At 42.3% G+C, this 18,699-nt stretch overlaps 1 protein-coding gene across 1 annotated transcript; it reads right to left on the bottom strand.

The window, feature by feature from the left end:
• Positions 1 to 180: 180 nt before the first annotated feature.
• MTFP1 (mitochondrial fission process 1) lies at positions 181 to 11,473 on the bottom strand. The gene is made up of 4 exons (XM_072148910.1): positions 11,177 to 11,473; positions 2,042 to 2,169; positions 1,035 to 1,267; positions 181 to 374 (listed from the first exon to the last, which is right to left on the bottom strand). Exons 1-4 carry the CDS (start codon positions 11,247 to 11,249, stop codon positions 290 to 292), a joined length of 519 nt encoding a protein of 172 aa, XP_072005011.1. The 5' UTR covers positions 11,250 to 11,473; the 3' UTR covers positions 181 to 289.
• Between the last annotated feature and the right edge of the window lie 7,226 nt (positions 11,474 to 18,699).

Genomic DNA, 18,699 nt, shown 5'->3' with positions numbered 1-18,699 from the left:
ATGGATCCTTATTTTTTTTGTTGATTGGATTGTGGGAACTTTTTTCCTAGTTAGTCTCCCATAAAAATGTACTTTGCATACTATGAGTATGGAGAACTGCCTTTAATGTGGCAGTTATTACCAGTAAACTTCTGGTATATGTGAACTTTATTCTAAGTCAATAAACCCTCACACGCTACCCCCAACACACAACAGCCTGTAGGCTTTATTCTTCCATAGTTCATAAACTCTGAAGTCCTGTACATTGTCATGTACTTGTAATTTTTCAAAGGCAATGCTGCTGTAAGTATTAAGTCGGTCGAGATTCTTCAGGCTTCTTGTCATGTGTAGTGTAGAGTTTACGAAGGCTTGAGTCCAGCAAGAAGTCAACAGATCTAGAGAATGGAATGTGGATAATTTAGTTTACAGCAGTTTGGGGCACATATTATGTAGATTGAAGTCAATAAAACATTTTCAAAATGTATTTTTTTTTTTGTGTAGTTTGCTTGTAGCAGGTACAGTGTCTGATTCATGAAATGTATCTCACATTCTTCATGAATCTGGCACCCTCTTAACTGGGGAGCATTAAACACTTTTCAGTCAGACTCTTCATGGTGGCACAGGAAAGCCCCTTTTCAGTGGAGAATAGTGCAGCTGTGACACAAATGTGTTGCAGACACTTCTTAATTACATGTGCAAGCAGTTTGCACTGAAGAGGATTAGCTCCGTGTGTGTGTGTGTGTGTGTGTGTATATATATAAACACTTTCATACTATCCTCTCCTCTTGCTCAGTCCTGTTTAATTTTGTCTACCTAGTAAGATCGATTAGGGCAGTGATGGTGAACCTTTTAGGGACTGAGTGCCAAAACTACATGCAAAAGCCATGTATTTTTCAAAGTGCCAAATGCCAATTTAAAGTTACTCACAGGTTTCAAACTTATTGGCATCCTGAGGACACAAATGTATACTTTTGTTAGTATACATGTTGACCTTATGTGTGTCCACTTTTTATTTTGGAAGCAAGTCCATTTTGAAAGCTAACAAGACGATGTACCTGTCTATTGGTGTAATAATGAAAGGAATAGCAGACAGTCCTATTGCAGTAGTAGCCCATTTGCGTACTGGAAGAGGCCAGCGGGTGGCCCGTCCCATCAGGTATAAGGAGGCGGCACATATTCTGTTGATGGTAAATCCAGGAATGGCCACAGACGCAAGGCCTTGCCAAACAAAGGTATCGACCACAGCCACTGTGATATCTGCTGTCCGACCGGATCCATCTGTGGTTTTCTATAGGTGACAAGAAGGTACAAACTTGCAGTAAATTTCTTGGTAAAACAAAAATGGAAGTGTTGAAAAAATATTACACACTAATATCATGCTGCTGTGCACATTTTAATGGTCTCTGCAATGGGCTCATGCGTACCATGCTTCTTTAGTAAGGTTTGCTTTTGGAGGCCTAATATCTTTGTAGCACCCAGAATGTGGCCATATGATACCTCCACCCCTTAAAAACAAAATTTGTCATTAAAATGTAACTATATACATCCTCCAGAGGACAGGGGGGGGGGGGGAATCTAGTTATCATTTAGAGCAGATGGGGGCTGTAGCGAAGACAAAGCCCACAAAAAAATGGCACAAAGGTACAAATTGTCCATCAGCAAACAAGCCCTTATATGACTCCCTAATTGCGTGGGGGGTTATTATGGCTTTTAAAGTGCAGGGGGAAATAAAGGGCTGCAGAGTTACATTACATACAAAATTTTAAGCACTTCAAAACTTGTATGCTAAACTATAACCTACTTCAGACAACAAAACAACCTAAGGTAATATATGGTAGAACCTGAAGATGAGGAAAATAGCTTAAAATGCAGATTAAAATATCATGGCCATATGCAGTGGTGCTTAAGCACTTGACCAAAAACTATCCTTGGACGGGACTCCATGCATCACTGTTACAAATATCACGGAGTCATACCTTTGCCGGTATGTTCACACACTCCCTTTCATAACCACACAGACACACACAAAGTCATGTCCTGGTCTAAAGCCAAACTTGCATACCTGTGCTGCTTTGCGTCCTTTATCTGCTGCGTCTGCAGTTACATAAGCGGTGGAAACTCCATAGGTTGCCCAAACGAGAGCTTTAGGCACCAGGGCTCGGAAAGATTCCCCAACTTCATTGGCGTAGCCTGAAAAATAGAAAAATTAGTAACCTATACAATGTGTGATGGCTTTGAGCATGAAGCCACATTTCCACAGGTTATATATGCCATACTCCTTTTAGGGAGGGCCCTCTGCAGTAGAACCTGTGAACTTGAGGAGTAGGACAGATATTGTGTTGTATCATCTGACAGGACGTCACATAAGACGTAAGATTTTACATCAAATGAGCTGGAGGAGACCATTTTAATAAGTGATTATCAAATTATATGTCTCACAAATGTGAGTACATTACTCATTTTTATACATATTTCATTCTATAACAGTAAACTTCATGTTAATGTCCAAACCGCTGACAACAAAAGTCAACACGCCCCCAAAGTGAAATTTTTGCCAAATTTTGCGTGGTCAACATTATTTTCCCCCACAATAAATAATTTTTAACCTCTTACTTTAGTCAGTTTTATTGCTGTATTTGTTCCTATCACTCCATAGGCTGGTCAGTGTGAAATTCCAGTGTGCGCGGCGCTAGCTGAGCAGACACTTCATGATTTTTCTGTGCTATGAGATGCTGTGTACTGACCATGTGCTTTGATTATCAGGGATAGGGTTTAGCTAAACTTTCATTTAGCTTCTGAAGATTCTAGTAATATTTGACACGCAGAAAAAGAGCTGGATATAAGACACAATGACACACTCAGCTCTACTGCCTTACCTAATCAATAAGACACACAGTCAGCACTGCTTTGCCCCCTCCAATCGGATCAAGAGCTTATCTTGTCTGTAGAGCACAATGCTGCTGGACTTGAAGTGTATATGTCTGTGTAGTGCTCTCTGCCTCCTGCCCCCCCCCCCCTGCAGTACAAGCAGAGCTATTCATGTCAGAAGACTCTACCCGACCATAGTCAGGATTTTATGGTCATATTCAGGAACAACAAAACCAGGACTGATAGAGACAGGTTAGAATTATATTAGTGAAATGCTGTATTGTTAATAACAGTGAATGAGAGTGTTATTTTGTTATGTTTAGTACACTTAATTTTCCAAATTTCTGCTTTGTCATTTTTAAGCACTCTCTTATTTTCGAGGATGAGGCTTAGAAATTTTGTTGCAATTTCTCACCCAGGCCTAAAAAATGTTTTAACTGCATAAATTACCCCATTATAGAAACTGTGCACCTCAATATTTTAAAACAACTTTTATGAAGTTTTCTTTTTAACCCTTTAAGTGACAGAAATGTGTGTATGGGTGTAATTTAGAAAATGTAATCTTTTTTGGAAAATATGGCAATACTCCATATTTGTAAACTGCAGTATGGGCATTCAGAGCAGACTTATTTATACTGTCATATTCTAAAGGCTATAGAAGCCTTTTTGGGAATGTGGACAAATGAGGTCTAATTTTTTTGTGAGATGAAATGTACTGTATAAAAACTTAATTTTTGAGAATACTATAACAATATTGTTATCATATTCCCTGGGTCACTATGATTACTGTGATGCCTACTTATATATTGCCTGATTTTACATAGTTAAACCTATATTGGAGATAGGGCTGCACCATTCTGCATCCCTTCTATAATATAACAAGTATAATATTGCATTGTAAATGGTCAGTGGTATCCTACCGGTCCTAATAGGGAGTCGCTTGTGGCCCCTCTAAGGCCAGTTACCGAGGAAGTGTCAAGTCATACAATGTTTAGCGTTAAGATTTTTACATTCAGTTATTACAGCCCTCAGCTACTTGCGTGAAAGATTAAAGTCCCTTGCACATGACTGTAAAATTTCAGCTGTATGGGTAGCATACAGCCACATGCATTTCAATGGGCAATATGTCCATCCATAGGAATGCACGTATTGCCTACTATACTGTCGATGGGCTGCACTACTCCCTATGAAGAGGGAAGAGGTGAGCAGAACTCCCCCCTCCCCTTCTCCAGCCGAATTCTGACCATTTTTTCTTCACAGAAATATGCAACTACATTTCCCAGGATGGGAAAAGGAAAACATTGCCTCTTTTGGCTAGCTTGTGTAAAAGCCTAATGACATGGTGTGGGATTAATGTCAAACCAGTTTATCTATTCCAAAAGGAACAGATTCCCAACTGTAGACAGCACTGTTTGAATGTGTTTGCAACTTTTCAGTACAGTGTAGGCAGAGATCGCATTAACACCTCACCATGCGTATTTACCCTTCTAGAAAAATGTTAGTGCTACCTCTGAATGTAGGGAAATGATCTAGCTGAGCGAGAAGCTTTTGACTAGGGTCAGAAATTAAGTGATCACTTTACAAAGATTTTGCCAAGTAAAGGGGTGTTCCCACGTAGACTAGATTCGTAAATATACTCTGGATAACAAAATATCACATTTTCTAATTCAATGTTAACAAAAATACAGCATTTCACGGAATTCCAACCTGTCTCTTTCAGTCCTAGTGTTTACAATTTTGGTTGCCCCTTGATCCGACCCTAAAACTTCTGACTACAGTCGGATTCTTCTCATGAATTTAATTCTAATGATTCTGCATTACATCACTAGTTCAGACAAAAGCACTTCCTGTCGCCAAGCAGCAGTGTGCAGAGACTTACTCTACTAGCTTCAGGCAAGATGGTAGAGGGAGGTATATAGCAGAGCTGACAGTGTGTGCTATAGGTGAGTTAGCAGAGTGTCATTGTGTGTTATATTCCTCTAATGGATCGCATCATCTCTGATCTGTCATCTCCCTTTTTTCTCGTGTCAGATGTTAGTAGTTCAGAAGCTAAATAAAAGTTTAAATAAACCTGTACCCTGATGATCTAAGCACATTGTCAACACGCAGCATCTCATAGCACTCATTAGAAAGTCCCCGCCGACACACTGGAAATAAACAATGACCATCACTGTGGGTTATGAGTTAAAACGGAGTAAAATTTTAAAGTAAAGGGTTAAAAATTATCTTTATTGTGTAAACCTCACTAGGGTTTTTTCTCTTACAGGACCCTTTTTCGTTTGTATGTTTTTATTTTTTTTACTCCACTCATTCCTAGAATGATAACTTTTTTATTTTTATGTTTACAGAGATGTGTTAGGGCTTGTTATCTGCAGAACAAATTGTACTTTTTAGTAGCACCATTTTAATAATTCATGCAATATACTTGAAAGCTGGAAATTCCAAGTGTGGTGCAATTGACAAAAACCCACATTTGCAGCGTATTCTGGTGGGCTCTGTTTTTATGGCTTTCATTATTTGCTCCAAATGAGACATTCTCTTTATTCTTTGGGTTGATACAATCATAGGGATACCAACATGATATAGGTTTTAGTAGAAATTAAAGGAGACAAACCCCTTTAAGGCCACTTTCGTGGAGACTTGCCACTATTGATGGTTCACTAGTGGATTCTGGGAAAAAACATTTTCCACGATTGGGTAAGGAAAACAATGCCATTTTTTGCTACATTGATAGGCAGCCCCCTTAACATGAAGCATGACCTACAAGAAGCTTAATAGCATGATGCGGGATTAAAGCCAAAACAGTATATCTATTCCATAAAGAACAGATTTTGAACTGTAGACGGCACTGTTTCAATGTGTTTGCATCTCTTCAGTACAGTGTAGGGAACTGGGCTAGCCGAGTGGGAAGTGGGACGTGAAGTAAGTGATCGCCTTACAGAGATTTTGCCAATTAAGGCCCTTTATGGAGACTTACTGCCATTAATGATCCACTAGGGCAGTGGTGGCGAACCTATGGCACGCGTGCCAGAGAGGGCACACGGACCATCTCCCCTGCTGTCTATATATAAATCATTAGAACTCCCGGCAGGCAGGAAAAGCTGCCGATCGCTGAGAGCTCCAGTGATCTCTTTCACTGAAGGCTGTGTCTGACCGCCCCTCCACTCCCTCCTCCTCCCTCTTCAGCCTGGGAACATGAGGAGAGTGAGAGGGAACTGCCGGAGCACACAACAGCCGGCGCCCAGTGAGTACAGAGAAGTGCAGCAGGAGGGCAGGAGCTGCTCTGTGTGTTACACAGGCAGTAGGCAGGCAGCTATGGGACACTAAACAACTATAGGTGCTATGCTGCCAGTGACCCTGGGGTGCGCTACACTGCCCTCGCTGACAGCATGGCACAGGTGCCCAGAGCTCCAGACCAAGGGCAGTATATATATGTATATATGTATATGTGGCCACAGACATGTGTGATTTGTGGTGATTTGATGGTAAATTCACCTGCCTGGTTCCATGTAGATTTACTGTTCAGTGCAACCACCCTCCACCCTACAAAACACACTTTACCCTACACATCCCCTGCCGAATTAAAAAATCCTTCATATTGGCCCTGGATGGGGGTAGTGATCCTCGCTGGATGGGGGTAGGGATCCTCGCTGGATGGGGGTAGGGATCCTCGCTGGATGGGGGTAGGGATCCTCGCTGGATGGGGGGTAGTGTTCTCCGCTGTACTTGCTTTGTGATATAATTAGTGATGCTATACTTTCTTTAGTGGTCTGTTTATTATCATTATGATGGTATTTATCTTGTTGTAATGGTCATCATGTAGCAGTATTATATGTCCCTTATAGAGTGGTATGGTGTGATTTTAGGCTAAATAGATGTGTTGGCACTTTGCGATGATTACATAGACTTTGGTTTGGAGTTTGGGCACTCCAATACATGCCAAATGCCAATACATTTCAAGGATGGGAAACAATGCCGCTTAGCTACATTTTTTTCACACATCCATTGACTGGGTGAGTTTCATGCACAACTCACTGCTTCACTGCCCAAAATGTTTTGATCAAGGTAGACATTCAAGGCCATATATGTATACATATATTTTTTTTATTTTCATTGAGACTTATTTATGACTTGGAGCCCATGAAATATAAATTAGTAATGTCAAGTTATGTTAAATGCCTGCTGGAGATACTGTCAAAAATTATTCATTTAAAATGGAATGCATTTATTTTAAGGCTTGACAAACCGATTAAAGCCATCGTCACACAGGGTGTGGGTGCAGCATTTCTTCTGTTATGTACAGTACATGCACAGTGGATGATTAAATAATGCTACTTCCATCTCACAAAGATATATATAGCGGATATAATACTGTAACCCTGATTTTTCCCATAACTTTCAAAGTTAGTAATGCAAAGTTTGAAAGCTGTGAAGGAATTGACCTGAATTTCTACAGGAATAATAATGCTAAAAAATAATCAAACCCTTGTTCATTAGGGTCTTACCAGAACTGATTGCTGAATGTGATTAAAATTTACTCACATGGCCATTGTGTGTGGTAGTACACCTGGATGAGTTTAGCATGTGGGGCAGATTTACTTATTGTATCTAAAAGTTAGAAAAGACAGTCATAGACTGTACCAAATGTGCTAGGGGGCCTGGTCTTAGCTGATGGTCCCAGCATCTCCCTTCTAGGATTTTCCCAGAGGCCAGCAGGGTATGTCCAACTAAGGGGTTTAAGAACTCAGGACAGATGTGAATATTTGTTCTCTAATGCAGAAAGATTGAGTATTGTAACTGGTCAGGGGTCGCATGAGTTACTCCCTCTCACTTCCTGTGCCCCCTGAGCCCGTGCATCCAGGGGGTGTCCATGAAAATGATAGCTTGCTTTACATACCTCTAGGGGTTGCAGAAGGTCAAAAAGGTAATTTTTGCAGTAACACATTCAAGCTGTAAAGGCATAGTTTCCCAGTCAGAGCTTAATATAACCTTGCTGTCTATTCTGTGGATTTGGTTAAAACCCCATGTCACAGAATACTAAAAGAGGCCTGTATGCCTAGAACTCAATGGAAGTATTCTGAAGTATCTCACTTCTACAACACCCACAAACTGAATCTCCATAGCGAACTCACTTCTTCAGAGTCGCTATTCACGTCCTCAACAGCGGTAGATCAAGCGATTTCTGCTGTGTATGACATCTATTTAGATAAAGTAGCAGATGCTACCCTCCCATATATTACAACTTGGGAGCGAGATCTAAATAGAATCTTTTCCCCTGAACAATGGGCCACCAATCACAAACTACTTAACAAGTTTTCTATAGCGGGTAAATCCCAAGAAACAAACTTGGAGATCATGTCACGATGGTACTGGGTTCCCACCAAGCTGCAGACAATTTATCCAGCTAGCTCTGATGAGCGTTGGCGATGCAGTAAAGTCCCAGACTCAGTGCTACAAATATGGTGGCAATGCCCGAAGCTACAAGCTTTCTGAGTATGGGTGGTTGACCTTATCCACAATGTGACGGATGACCCGGCTCCACTTCTGCTCTCACTGTTGCCTCCCTCACTGATCAGGGATAAACGCTCCCTGGTAGGGTACATGCTAATCGCTGCTAGGATACTGATTCCAAGGCTGTGGAAGTCCACAAGAATTCCTTCCATTACCGATTTCTATAATTAAATTCTCCTTCTCCAACACATGGAGGAACTTGTGGCAGATGGGGCTGCCTCTGATGAGAAGTATGCCTAGACCTGGGCACCCTGGATAAGCTTTAAGTCAACCCCTGTATTCTTTGCTACTACGTGAAGTGAGACACCGCCGTACCCCTGAACTTGCCTTCCCCTAGGCTTCTCTCCAATTCTTCCCCCCTCCCATTGTTTGAAGAGTGACAGATTTACTTATGTGAACTTCTGAAATCTCTTCTTTTTCTCTTTAATTACTGTTGTTTAATTGTATCCTGTCCCCATTATATATACAAGGATACTATGTTACGATTAATCAGGCTGTAATGTATCAAGATGTATTGTTATTTTTCTGCCTATGAGGTGCCTGCATGCACCCAATGATGCCGAGCCTGTTGATTTTCTTGCCTTCTTCTACAATAAAAGAATGACATAAAACCATGTTTTTTGTTTTTTTTTACAAATGAAATATTTATTAATTGGCTCCCTCATCTGCACTGCCTTTAGTAGTGTCATAAGCTTATTCCTATTAGCTCCATCCTCTGGCAGAATCTTTGAGGCCCCTGAAATGAACTGACCCCTCATACTATTTATGAATGGATGAGGCCATTTCAATCAGCTCATCGATGGGATGCTTTGACTTGGACCCTACCAATCTAATATTGATGAGCTAAAAGTCACTAATAATTAACTTCTGTAAAGATCTACCATAAAAAGAAAGAGAATAGCTTCTTTGTTGTACTTTGTTCGCATCTGTGTTATGACTTGTGTTCTTAATGGAAGCTACAATGCTCAACAGTGTGCCCTGTAAGAAGAATACAAATGGTATCCTATGGAGTGAAATTAATTACAATGTGGTCAGCTGGATTCTGTTGTTTTGACAGAAAGAACAATAACTTAATATTCAATTAACGCTCAGAATACAAAGAGAACTTATATAACACTACAAATATTGCGATCTGTGGCATGACATGCTGGGGGGCTCGGGCTCTGTTGTACTACTATGCTGTTAGTGAACAGGGTTTGATGAATTACATTGTACAGTAGGTTATTGCAGAATTTTGGGGTGGATTTTGTAACTGGAATTCCCACATTGGTTTATAGAATATCTGTAGCTGTAGCTTCCTGTAATAGGTGACTTCAAGCAGTAAGTGCAGAATAGAAGACAATGAAAATTTCAGTTCACATTATGGCTAGACTAAAGCATTTATTCTTCATTTGCCCTGCAGTGAAAGAGCACAAAATATGGAGCAGAGTCCCACTGCTTCATCTATGATTTAGACGAGCGTCTTGGAAGAAGACGCTCTGTCGTTCAGCTGCTCTGTCTGAAAATGGAGTAATTCCCCTGAAGCCGCTTCCGACGATGCATTAAACCAGCCTGGTTTACACTCACCAAATACTCCTGATAATGGTGACAAGCTGGAGTAAAGCATAAGATCTTATAAACACACAATGCTGTATTTTTGCAGATGGTGAGCATAAAAGCAATGTTCAAGGTGCAGAACAACCTTTACGGTTCTCTTCCTGTAAGATGATCATAGCCTTCTGTCTGCCGAAAATAGTCTTGTCAACACCTGCTCCTTGTGTGTACTAGATATATGGTATTTGGCTTCTTACAGACGTAAGAAAAGGCTACAGTCAGTTAAATCTATTTAATAGAGGGGTGGTACCACATTTCCTTATCTGTACACATGAAGGTCTATACTAGAGGATGTTATCAGTTGTAGGAATATATATTCAAAATATTGAAAATCTGTAAATTGTGACATAAAATAAGATTGGTGGGACTAATATATATATATAATATATTTTGCAGTAGTTTAAAAAAAATGTTAAACCCCTTTAGGCTATATTCACACTGCCGTTGCCCGCCCGTATCGTACCGTAGCGGGCAACGGCAGTGTACGGGGAGAGGAGGAGGAGGTGAGCGCAGCTCACCCCCGCCCCTCTTCATAGCAACCTATGGCGCACGGCCCCGTATTACGGGAAAAGATAGGACATGTCCTATCTTTTTCCCGGGTACGGAACGGTACGGTGCCGTGCGCCCATAGGAGTGTATGGGGGCCGTGCGCCCATAGGAGTGTATGGGGGACGTATATCGGCCGTATATACGTCGGCCGTATATACGTCCCCCATACGTTCGTGTGAATGTAGCCTTAGGGCAGATCTGTGCCTGTGGTTGCAGTAAATGCAATACTTTTTGATGGACTGGTGCCAATAGATGTAACTTCCAGGAAGAGCGCGGCAGACCAATGTACATCGACTGTGAAAAAATTAAGAGAATGTGCATTTTTCAGAGGCGATTTTAGCGACATTCATAAGATTGGTGGATTAATGGGGGTTAACCTAAAAAGTCCTAAAAATTGTTTCAGTCTTACTCTATTGGGGGTAGGATAACACATAAGGTCAGATATATCAGTGTGTAAGACGCACACAAGGACCTACATGTCAGTCACACAGAGGGTCACCCATTGTCGCTGAGGTAGGTGATGCCCCAGGTATGATGTCTATTACCCCCATGTACACTTGTACAGAAGAGAGTGACAAGACAAGCCAGGACTTCCTTATCTGTTACAGGAAGTCTTCCACAAGACGCTGCCGTTACTTTGTTGTCCTTGAAGGCAGTAAGTGAAGGCGGCACTTACCCAGGTACCGGACCCACGTGTCTCTGTAGAGGTCGGGCTCGCCGGCCGCACTGTGCTGCTGGTGCTGTGCCATGTCTGCCAGTGACTCCCGCAGGCAGGAGAAGGACACCGCAGTCAGGGACAGTCACACAAGAGCCGTCCTCCAGGTACAGCCCTGCGGGTATAGGGAGGACGGCTACAGCTCGTAGGGCAGCTCCATAGCGCCCCCAGGAGGGCTGAATAGCGATATATGGTTATAGCTCCAGGAAGATTAGTAATAACCTCCAGGCCAAACCCGAGAGTACAATAATAGTTATTATTACGGTGCGAGTCCGCTCATAAACCAAGCTCCATTGTACCATATACAAATGCCCTCCACAGCTGCACCGGTCACTCTCTTCGGCGCAAGTGAAGGCGAGTACTTGTCACACAGTCCCAAAACATTCCTGTCCCAGTTCAGCCAATGAATAGCCACTGATGTGGTCACGTGACCCTCCCAAGCCGAGGGCTCCGCGTTTGAAAGTCCAACTCGGCGACGTAGGAAGCTGTCAACAGGCAGTAGCCGCGGCGTGCGAAGTGACAGCTGCGATGTGATGAGGTGACACCAGTGATTTTACCTATGAATTCTCCAGGCCTGTATTTCAGTGCTGTAGGGAATCGTATGTACGTGCCTGACGTTTTTCATCTGTATAAGCACGTATGTATCTGTACTGTATACAATACAATGGGCTGGCAAATGATGACTATTGGCTGACTGACAGAATGCACCTCCCCCTGGTTCTGGTCTCCCTGGTTACTGCATGTATATACGGTAGAAGAAGAGTGAAGAAATCAGGCGATACCTTTTTGAGGCTAACTGATTATATTTGATGGTGAGCTTTCGAGAATACTAGTTCTCTTCATCAGACATGTCTCGAAAGCTCACCATCAAATATACTCAGTTAGCCTCAAAAAGGTATCGCCTGATTTCTTCACTCTTCTTCTGCTATCCATGGCTAACACGGTACAAATCTACACTACTGTATATACGGCAACATACAGTGCACAACCCTATGCAGCCCATATGCAACACATATATTCTATATGTACCTATATATATAAATATAAGATGTTCCAAGCTATCGGGACATCTATGGTCCCTTCATCTAGGGGTTTTCACATGAAAGAAAATTCTCAAGTTTTAATCCCCTTGTGATGCTTACACAATGAAGATCACTTTTAATCCCTTACTTTGCAATTTTTCTCAATTTTATTGCTGTTTTAGCTCCTATCACTCAGTGGTAGTCAGTGTAAAATTCCAGAGTGTGGGAGGAGACACTACATGATCTATATAGTGCTGTGAGCTGACAATGTGGTAAGATTATCAGGTACAGGTTTATATACGCTTTCATTTAGCTTCTGAATATTCACTAGTATCTGACACATAGAAGGAGAGATCAGACAGAAAATAGATGATGAGATCCATGAAATGCCTTTTACATGTGGCTCTACTATCACAGCCATAACACACACACAGCTCTGGAATATCTCACCTATAACAAATACTGCCATGTTGCCACCTTACAATATATATGTGCAGAAGTCACATTAACGCCTCATAGACGCATGGTGAGGCACGATTACCCCCCAAATAATGGCGCATAAAAGTACGCTTGGCGATTATCTTGTGTAGCACGCAGGTCGATACGCTCATTTGCAGGATCGTGATCATAATGAAAATTGCTGCGCACCGCTCTGCACACAAGACCAATAACAAAGCTCCTTTCACACTGCTGATGTTAATGGGGCGTGTATGGGGCTTTGTTATTGGCTGCACGCCTGCCCCTCTTTGTATATTACCCGGGCCCCTCCTGGCTGTGCGCAGGCTGTGGGCGGAGATTGGAGATGGCAGGAGCTGCGGGACTATGCAGTGTGGTTCCTGGGACCTGGTGAGCGTTTTCAGAATCCTGCAGCGAGGTCTGAACGGACAAGTGTCTTCTAAGTGTTACTGTGGCGTTTTTAGGCCGTTTTTACTAAGTGCGTTTTCAGATCGTAAAAAACAGATGCGTTAAAAAACGGATGCGTTTTTTAGCACATGCGTTTTTTACGATCTGAAAACGCACTTAGTAAAAACGGGCCAAAAACGCCACGTGTGTCTTCACCCTATCTGTCTCTTGGGCTCTTTTGTGACCTAATTAAAATATGTAAATTCTTGTACGTGAAATAAAAAAATAGATTTTTATTACATTGCCTATGTGTGGCGTTTGCAAGGAATAAGTGATTGCATACACAGTAGTTACACAGAACAGTACAGACATGAGGCATTCATACTGCACATGCAGTGTAAGACAGGTGGATTACCAGGTGCAGGCAAACGTTTATATTTGTCCTCTGTCAGGTAAATGGGGGACCTTATATTTGGCCAGGAAAGCTCCCTATATTGGCCCTGATGTTTATGGTAGATCAATTTAAGGGCCTCATTTGTCAGATGATGTGTAACCAAAGTCTTCACATGCTGCCCATTGAAGAAGGCAAACTGCTGGATTATATGTTTATATTATATGTTCTCACCCATTCTCATCCACACCAGTTTTTGGCTCCAAAAACTGCATCTGAAAAACGTAACGTTTGAACACAATCTCAGGGCGCATTTACACAATGCCTTGCGTCACGTTTTTTGATGCGTTTTTGACGCATTCTAAAGGCTACTGACTTGATCACATTCTGAGGTTACATTTTGTTTTAGAAAATGCAGTGGAAACGCAATGTAACCTAAGTATGTGATGAAGGCTGAAGCCTTTGCAATGTGTCAAAAATGCAACGCATCGTGTGAAAGCGCCCTCAGGCTTCTAAGCGCCCTTTGCTGCCTGTTTGTGACTTTGAAACATCCCTTCCAGCTTCCAGAGTGCCATCTACTGCCACCCACTGCTGCTACCACACTGATTTTCATCTTCCAGGGCCCCTCCACTGCTTCCCTGCTGTGACCCTGCATTAATTGTTACAGGGTTAACCCTGTTCCGTTACAGGGTTAAACACAGTGAAAAACGGTTATTATATTTTGATAGATCTGGCATTTTCGGACACGGTGATACCTAATGTGTTTATGGTTTTTACTGTCTATTAATATTTATATCAGTTCTAGGTAAAGGGGGGTGAATTGAATTTTTTTAGTTTTTTTTTATTATAATTTTTTTTTTAAACTTTTTACTTTTACTATTTTTCAGACTCCGGCAATGCTAGCACCGATCGCGGTTGTTACCGGTAAGTCTTTGCTGCGATATGCCCGCGAGCCCTCTCCATGCACGGGGACCCGGGAAGGGGTTAAAAAACGGATGGGCTTTTTAAAAAACGCAGCCATTTTTGACAGGTTTTACCAATTATCTTAATTAAAAATGGTAAAAAACTGATGTGTTTAAAAAAAAAAAACATGTGTTTTTAAAAAAGGGATGCGTTTTTTAACGGACTGCTTAAAAACGTACCAAAAACAGGTTCAAAACGCCATGTGTGGCATCACCCTTAGTCAGAGACTCAGATCTGTGAAGTTACCTCTGGTAAGGGTTGATTTTTATTTATTTTTTTCACTTACTCCTGACATTTATTTGTTGTGGGTCTTTGAGAGCACTCTAGCACCAATTTTGGCTTCTAGAGTGTAAGGCAATGGTTACACGTAAGACAAAAAAGTAAAAAAAAAAAAGTAAGACACACAACAAATTCTTATCTAAGTGGTTACGTGAATTCGCATGGCTGGAATTCAATGAAAAAAGTGGGCGGGCTTTTTGTTGCAAATGCCGGAGAGCAAAAGTGAAAGTGGTAATGGCGACAAGTGGTGCTATTAATTTGCAGCAATCTACATTTTTTTGGCACAAAGAGACAGTGAAGCCTAAGGCAACAAAATACTGTGCCCAAAACATTCATGGTAGCATCCTCGGAAGCAACTCCTTGAGAGATGGGCATATTTAGGACATTGTATACTATGGCAAAAGAAGAAATTCCCCAGTCTAAATTTAAGCCCGTTATGACCATCATTAGGAAATAATGATATTAAAGAAAAGCACATTAACCTTCATCACTGTACGCTTACAGAGATAGTCTGTATTGTCTGAAACAATTGCATCAGACATACCGTATATACTCGAGTATAAGCCGACCCGAGTATAAGCTGAGGCCCCTAATTTTACCACAAAAAAATGGGAAAATCTATTGACTTGAGTATAAGCCGAGGGTGGGAAATGCATTGGTCACAGCCTCCCCAGTATATAGCCTGCCAGCCCCTGCCCCAGTGTATATAACTGATAGGCCCTGCCCCAGTGTATATAACCCCCCCCCCCCCCCCCCCCCGTTGTGCAGCACAACGATTACATTGTAGCGGATGGATCGCACAGAAGATCTGAGGGGGGCGCCGGAAAGGTGAGTTTTGATTTATTTTTTTGACTCGAGTATAAGCTGAGTTTGGGTTTTTCAGCACATTTTTGTGCTGAAAAACTAGGCTTATACTCGAGTATATAAGGTAGATAATGAAATAAAAAGAAGTCCGTGTATTTCTATATTACCGTATATACTCGTGTATAAGCCGAAAAGTCCCTCGGCTTATACACGAGTCAAAATTGTTAAAAAATAATAAACTTATATACTCGCCCTCCGGTGGCGCCGCCTGTCTTCAGGCTTCCGCGCCCATCTTCTTTCTTCATACTAGGCGCCGGCCGGGAAAGGGCAATGGCGGCGCCCAACAGAAGAAAGAAGACGGGCGTGGAAGCCTGAAGACAAGCGGTGCGGACATCGGGGGAGCAGCGCTGCACATCAGGGCCAGCGGAGGGTGAGTATATAAGTTTTTATTTTTTTTTTTAATGCTGAGGGCAGGCTGTATACTACTGGCGGCAGGCTGTATACTACTGGGGGCAAGCTGTATACTAGTGGGGGCAAGCTGTATACTACTGGGGGCAGGCTGGGCTGGCTGTATACTATAGGGGGCTGGTTGGCTATATACTGGGGGAGGTCTGTGACCAATGCATTTCCCTCCCTCGGCTTATACTCCAGTCAATAGTTTTTCCCAGTTTTTGGTGGTAAAATTAGGGGTCTCGGCTTATACTCGTGTCGGCTTATACTCGAGTATATATGGTAATTGATTAATCCACTAACATTGCTGTGCATCATAAAATGATACTTTATGTCAGAATAATTAATGGCAGTGTGCCACAGACACACTTTTGGGCAAATTTATAGTTACATGGAGAGTGTTCTGCAGATGCCATTGTTAATGTTTTAAAAATATTTTTGGAGAAAAGGGGTGTCTCCTTTACTAAAATTTTAGGCCTTGTTACCGATGGTGCAGCAGTAATGATAGGCAGACACAATGGAGTAGGAAAAAAACTGCAGGCAATGTTTCCTTTAATGCATTGCTCACTGTAAGGCACTTGCCATATCGCAAGCATCTGAATGAATCTCCCAGTTGGGAAATCAGCAAAATCTCATTAGTATGCTCTATAGCTATTTTAACAGCTTTACTATAAGGCATGAAAAACTAGAGAAAATGCAGGAAGTCTTGGAGCAGAATCAAATTTCACTTAGAAATTTATTCGGTTAGATGACTTTCACTCGGAAAGGCTGTGGATACTTTAAATGATAGCTTTGATGCTGTTATTTTAGTGCTCACAGACAAAAAAAGGTAGTTTATGTGACCAAGCTTCTGGATTACTTAAAGGATGCTCAGAATACATTTTCATTGCTTACTAAGAGACGTGCTTGAAGTAATCAATAGAGTTAGTAGGGTGTTCCAACAGAAGATATAAACTTTTCTGTTCTACTAAGTGAATTGAGAGCAGTAACTTTAGTGTTAGAAAAAATGTGAGAGGCACCAGGAAAGTATCTTGCAGCATTCCTGTCCCAAATGTCTGCAAGTGGAGGGTACTTTAGAGATATTAAAATAAGTTATCGCAGTACATCAGAAGCAGAGTTTAAAAATGTGAAGGAAAAAATACTTAACAATCTGTTAAACAATTCAAGTGAACACTTCAGTTTAACAGATTTGTCTATTCTTTGTGACCTTGATCAGGTATTAAATCCAATGTCTCTCCTCCACAATATCTCAAAAGATGATTCTTTGAACAATGTTATCCAATAGTTTATTACCAGAAGCTATGGCCTCCACCTATCAGTGGAAACTTCCAAGTGAGGAGGGTTTACGAAAGGAATGGCTGGAGGTTGTCCGACCTTCTTAAAAGGTACAAAGGCGTGGATTTTCTACGCAAAATAGGATAAAGTCCAGCAAACGCAGTAGGTTAAGAGACAAACATCTAGAAGCATTCTCTAGAATTTCCGAGGAAGGACCTTCAGTTTCCTTAACAAATGATACAGTTGAATGCAACTTTGATTTTCAGGCAGCAGTGGCACTCTGGAAGCAAAAAACACGCAGGTCACACCTGTGATTTTTGGCTAAAGCTAAGACTTTACCGAGTTCAAACTTGAGTTCGAGTTTCACCTTTTCAAGTTTATTTCAAATTCAGCAGTTATTGAAGAGTTTGTTTTCGCATGCTCTACTGTTCTGGATTGACAGATTTTCGGCTTCAGTAAAGGTAGGGATTCCGGGGGTCAGAGGTGGAGAGGAAGTGCATGCTACCTGCGGTCACAGCAACCATTGCTGCTGGGAGGTGCGGTCAGAGCGTTGAAGCCCCTCAGGGGCTCGCCGACTTCCTCCCTTCTGATCAAGTGGCTGCCAGGCTAGATGGAGGCCAGGATACAGATCCGGGGGAACTGGCAGAAGACGTGGGGTTTTCTTCTACTCTCACCACGTAGAGTCAGGGGGTTCAGGTAAGAGGGCCTGTTGGCAGTCCATCACATGGACCCCGGGGACCAAACTCCATCCCAGTTTTTGGCATACTGGGTCCCTCCTGAGGTACAATAGCGCTACAGCTGGGTGACTGACGAAATGCTGAAGCTGGGTATCTCTCATAAAAGTGCTAAAATCAAATGGGTCGTTTGGTATCCATGTGATCCAGGGATTCCCCCGGATCCAATGATACCAGAACCATGACCCTACGACTTCCCCTTGAGAAGCTATGGCTTCTCCAGGGCTCTGGCTGTAGTACCAGGTAGGAGGTACAATGCACCTCTAAGGCGGCATTGTCTTTGTCTGGGAACCATTGTAACATCAAGAGCAGAGAAGGATCTTAAGATGTGGACTATCCAGTTCCATTAGGCCCACCACACACTCGAGTATAAGCCTAGTTTTTCAGCATAAAAAAATGTGCTGAAAAACCCCTAACTCGGCTTATATTCGAGTCAAGGAAAAAAACAAAAAGTGAACTCGCCTTCTGACGCTCCCCGGCATCCATTGTGGCTACGACATCGGGTCCTGGTCCGTCACAGTCTTCGTGACGTCAGCCGCATCGGCACACTCTATGATGTCAGCTTGCGGCTGACGTCATGGTGCCTGCGACGGACTGGGAGGGGCAGGCAGGCTATATACTCGAGGGGAGCTGGCAGGCGGTCTATATATTCGAGGTTCAGGCAAGCAGGCTGAGGGGGCAAGCAGGCAGGCTATATACTCCAGGGGGCTGGCAGGCTATATA

Source organism: Engystomops pustulosus, chromosome 1 (genome assembly GCF_040894005.1).
Source record: "Engystomops pustulosus chromosome 1, aEngPut4.maternal, whole genome shotgun sequence".
Taxonomy (NCBI): Eukaryota; Metazoa; Chordata; class Amphibia; order Anura; family Leptodactylidae; genus Engystomops; species Engystomops pustulosus.
The sequence above is the reverse complement of the archived record's forward strand: the minus strand, read 5'-3'. Positions and strand labels throughout refer to the sequence as shown.

Bases quoted from the DNA above. Each gene is read 5' to 3' on its own strand.
- MTFP1 (XM_072148910.1), bottom strand. From the start codon at position 11,249: ATGGCACAGCACCAGCAGCACAGTGCGGCCGGCGAGCCCGACCTCTAC. The intron at 2,170-11,176 runs GTAAGTGCCGCC...TCTATTTTTCAG, and splicing joins CACGTGGGTCCGGTACCTGG to GCTACGCCAATGAAGTTGGG. The intron at 1,268-2,041 runs GTATGCAAGTTT...TGTCACCTATAG, and splicing joins AAGGACGCAAAGCAGCACAG to AAAACCACAGATGGATCCGG.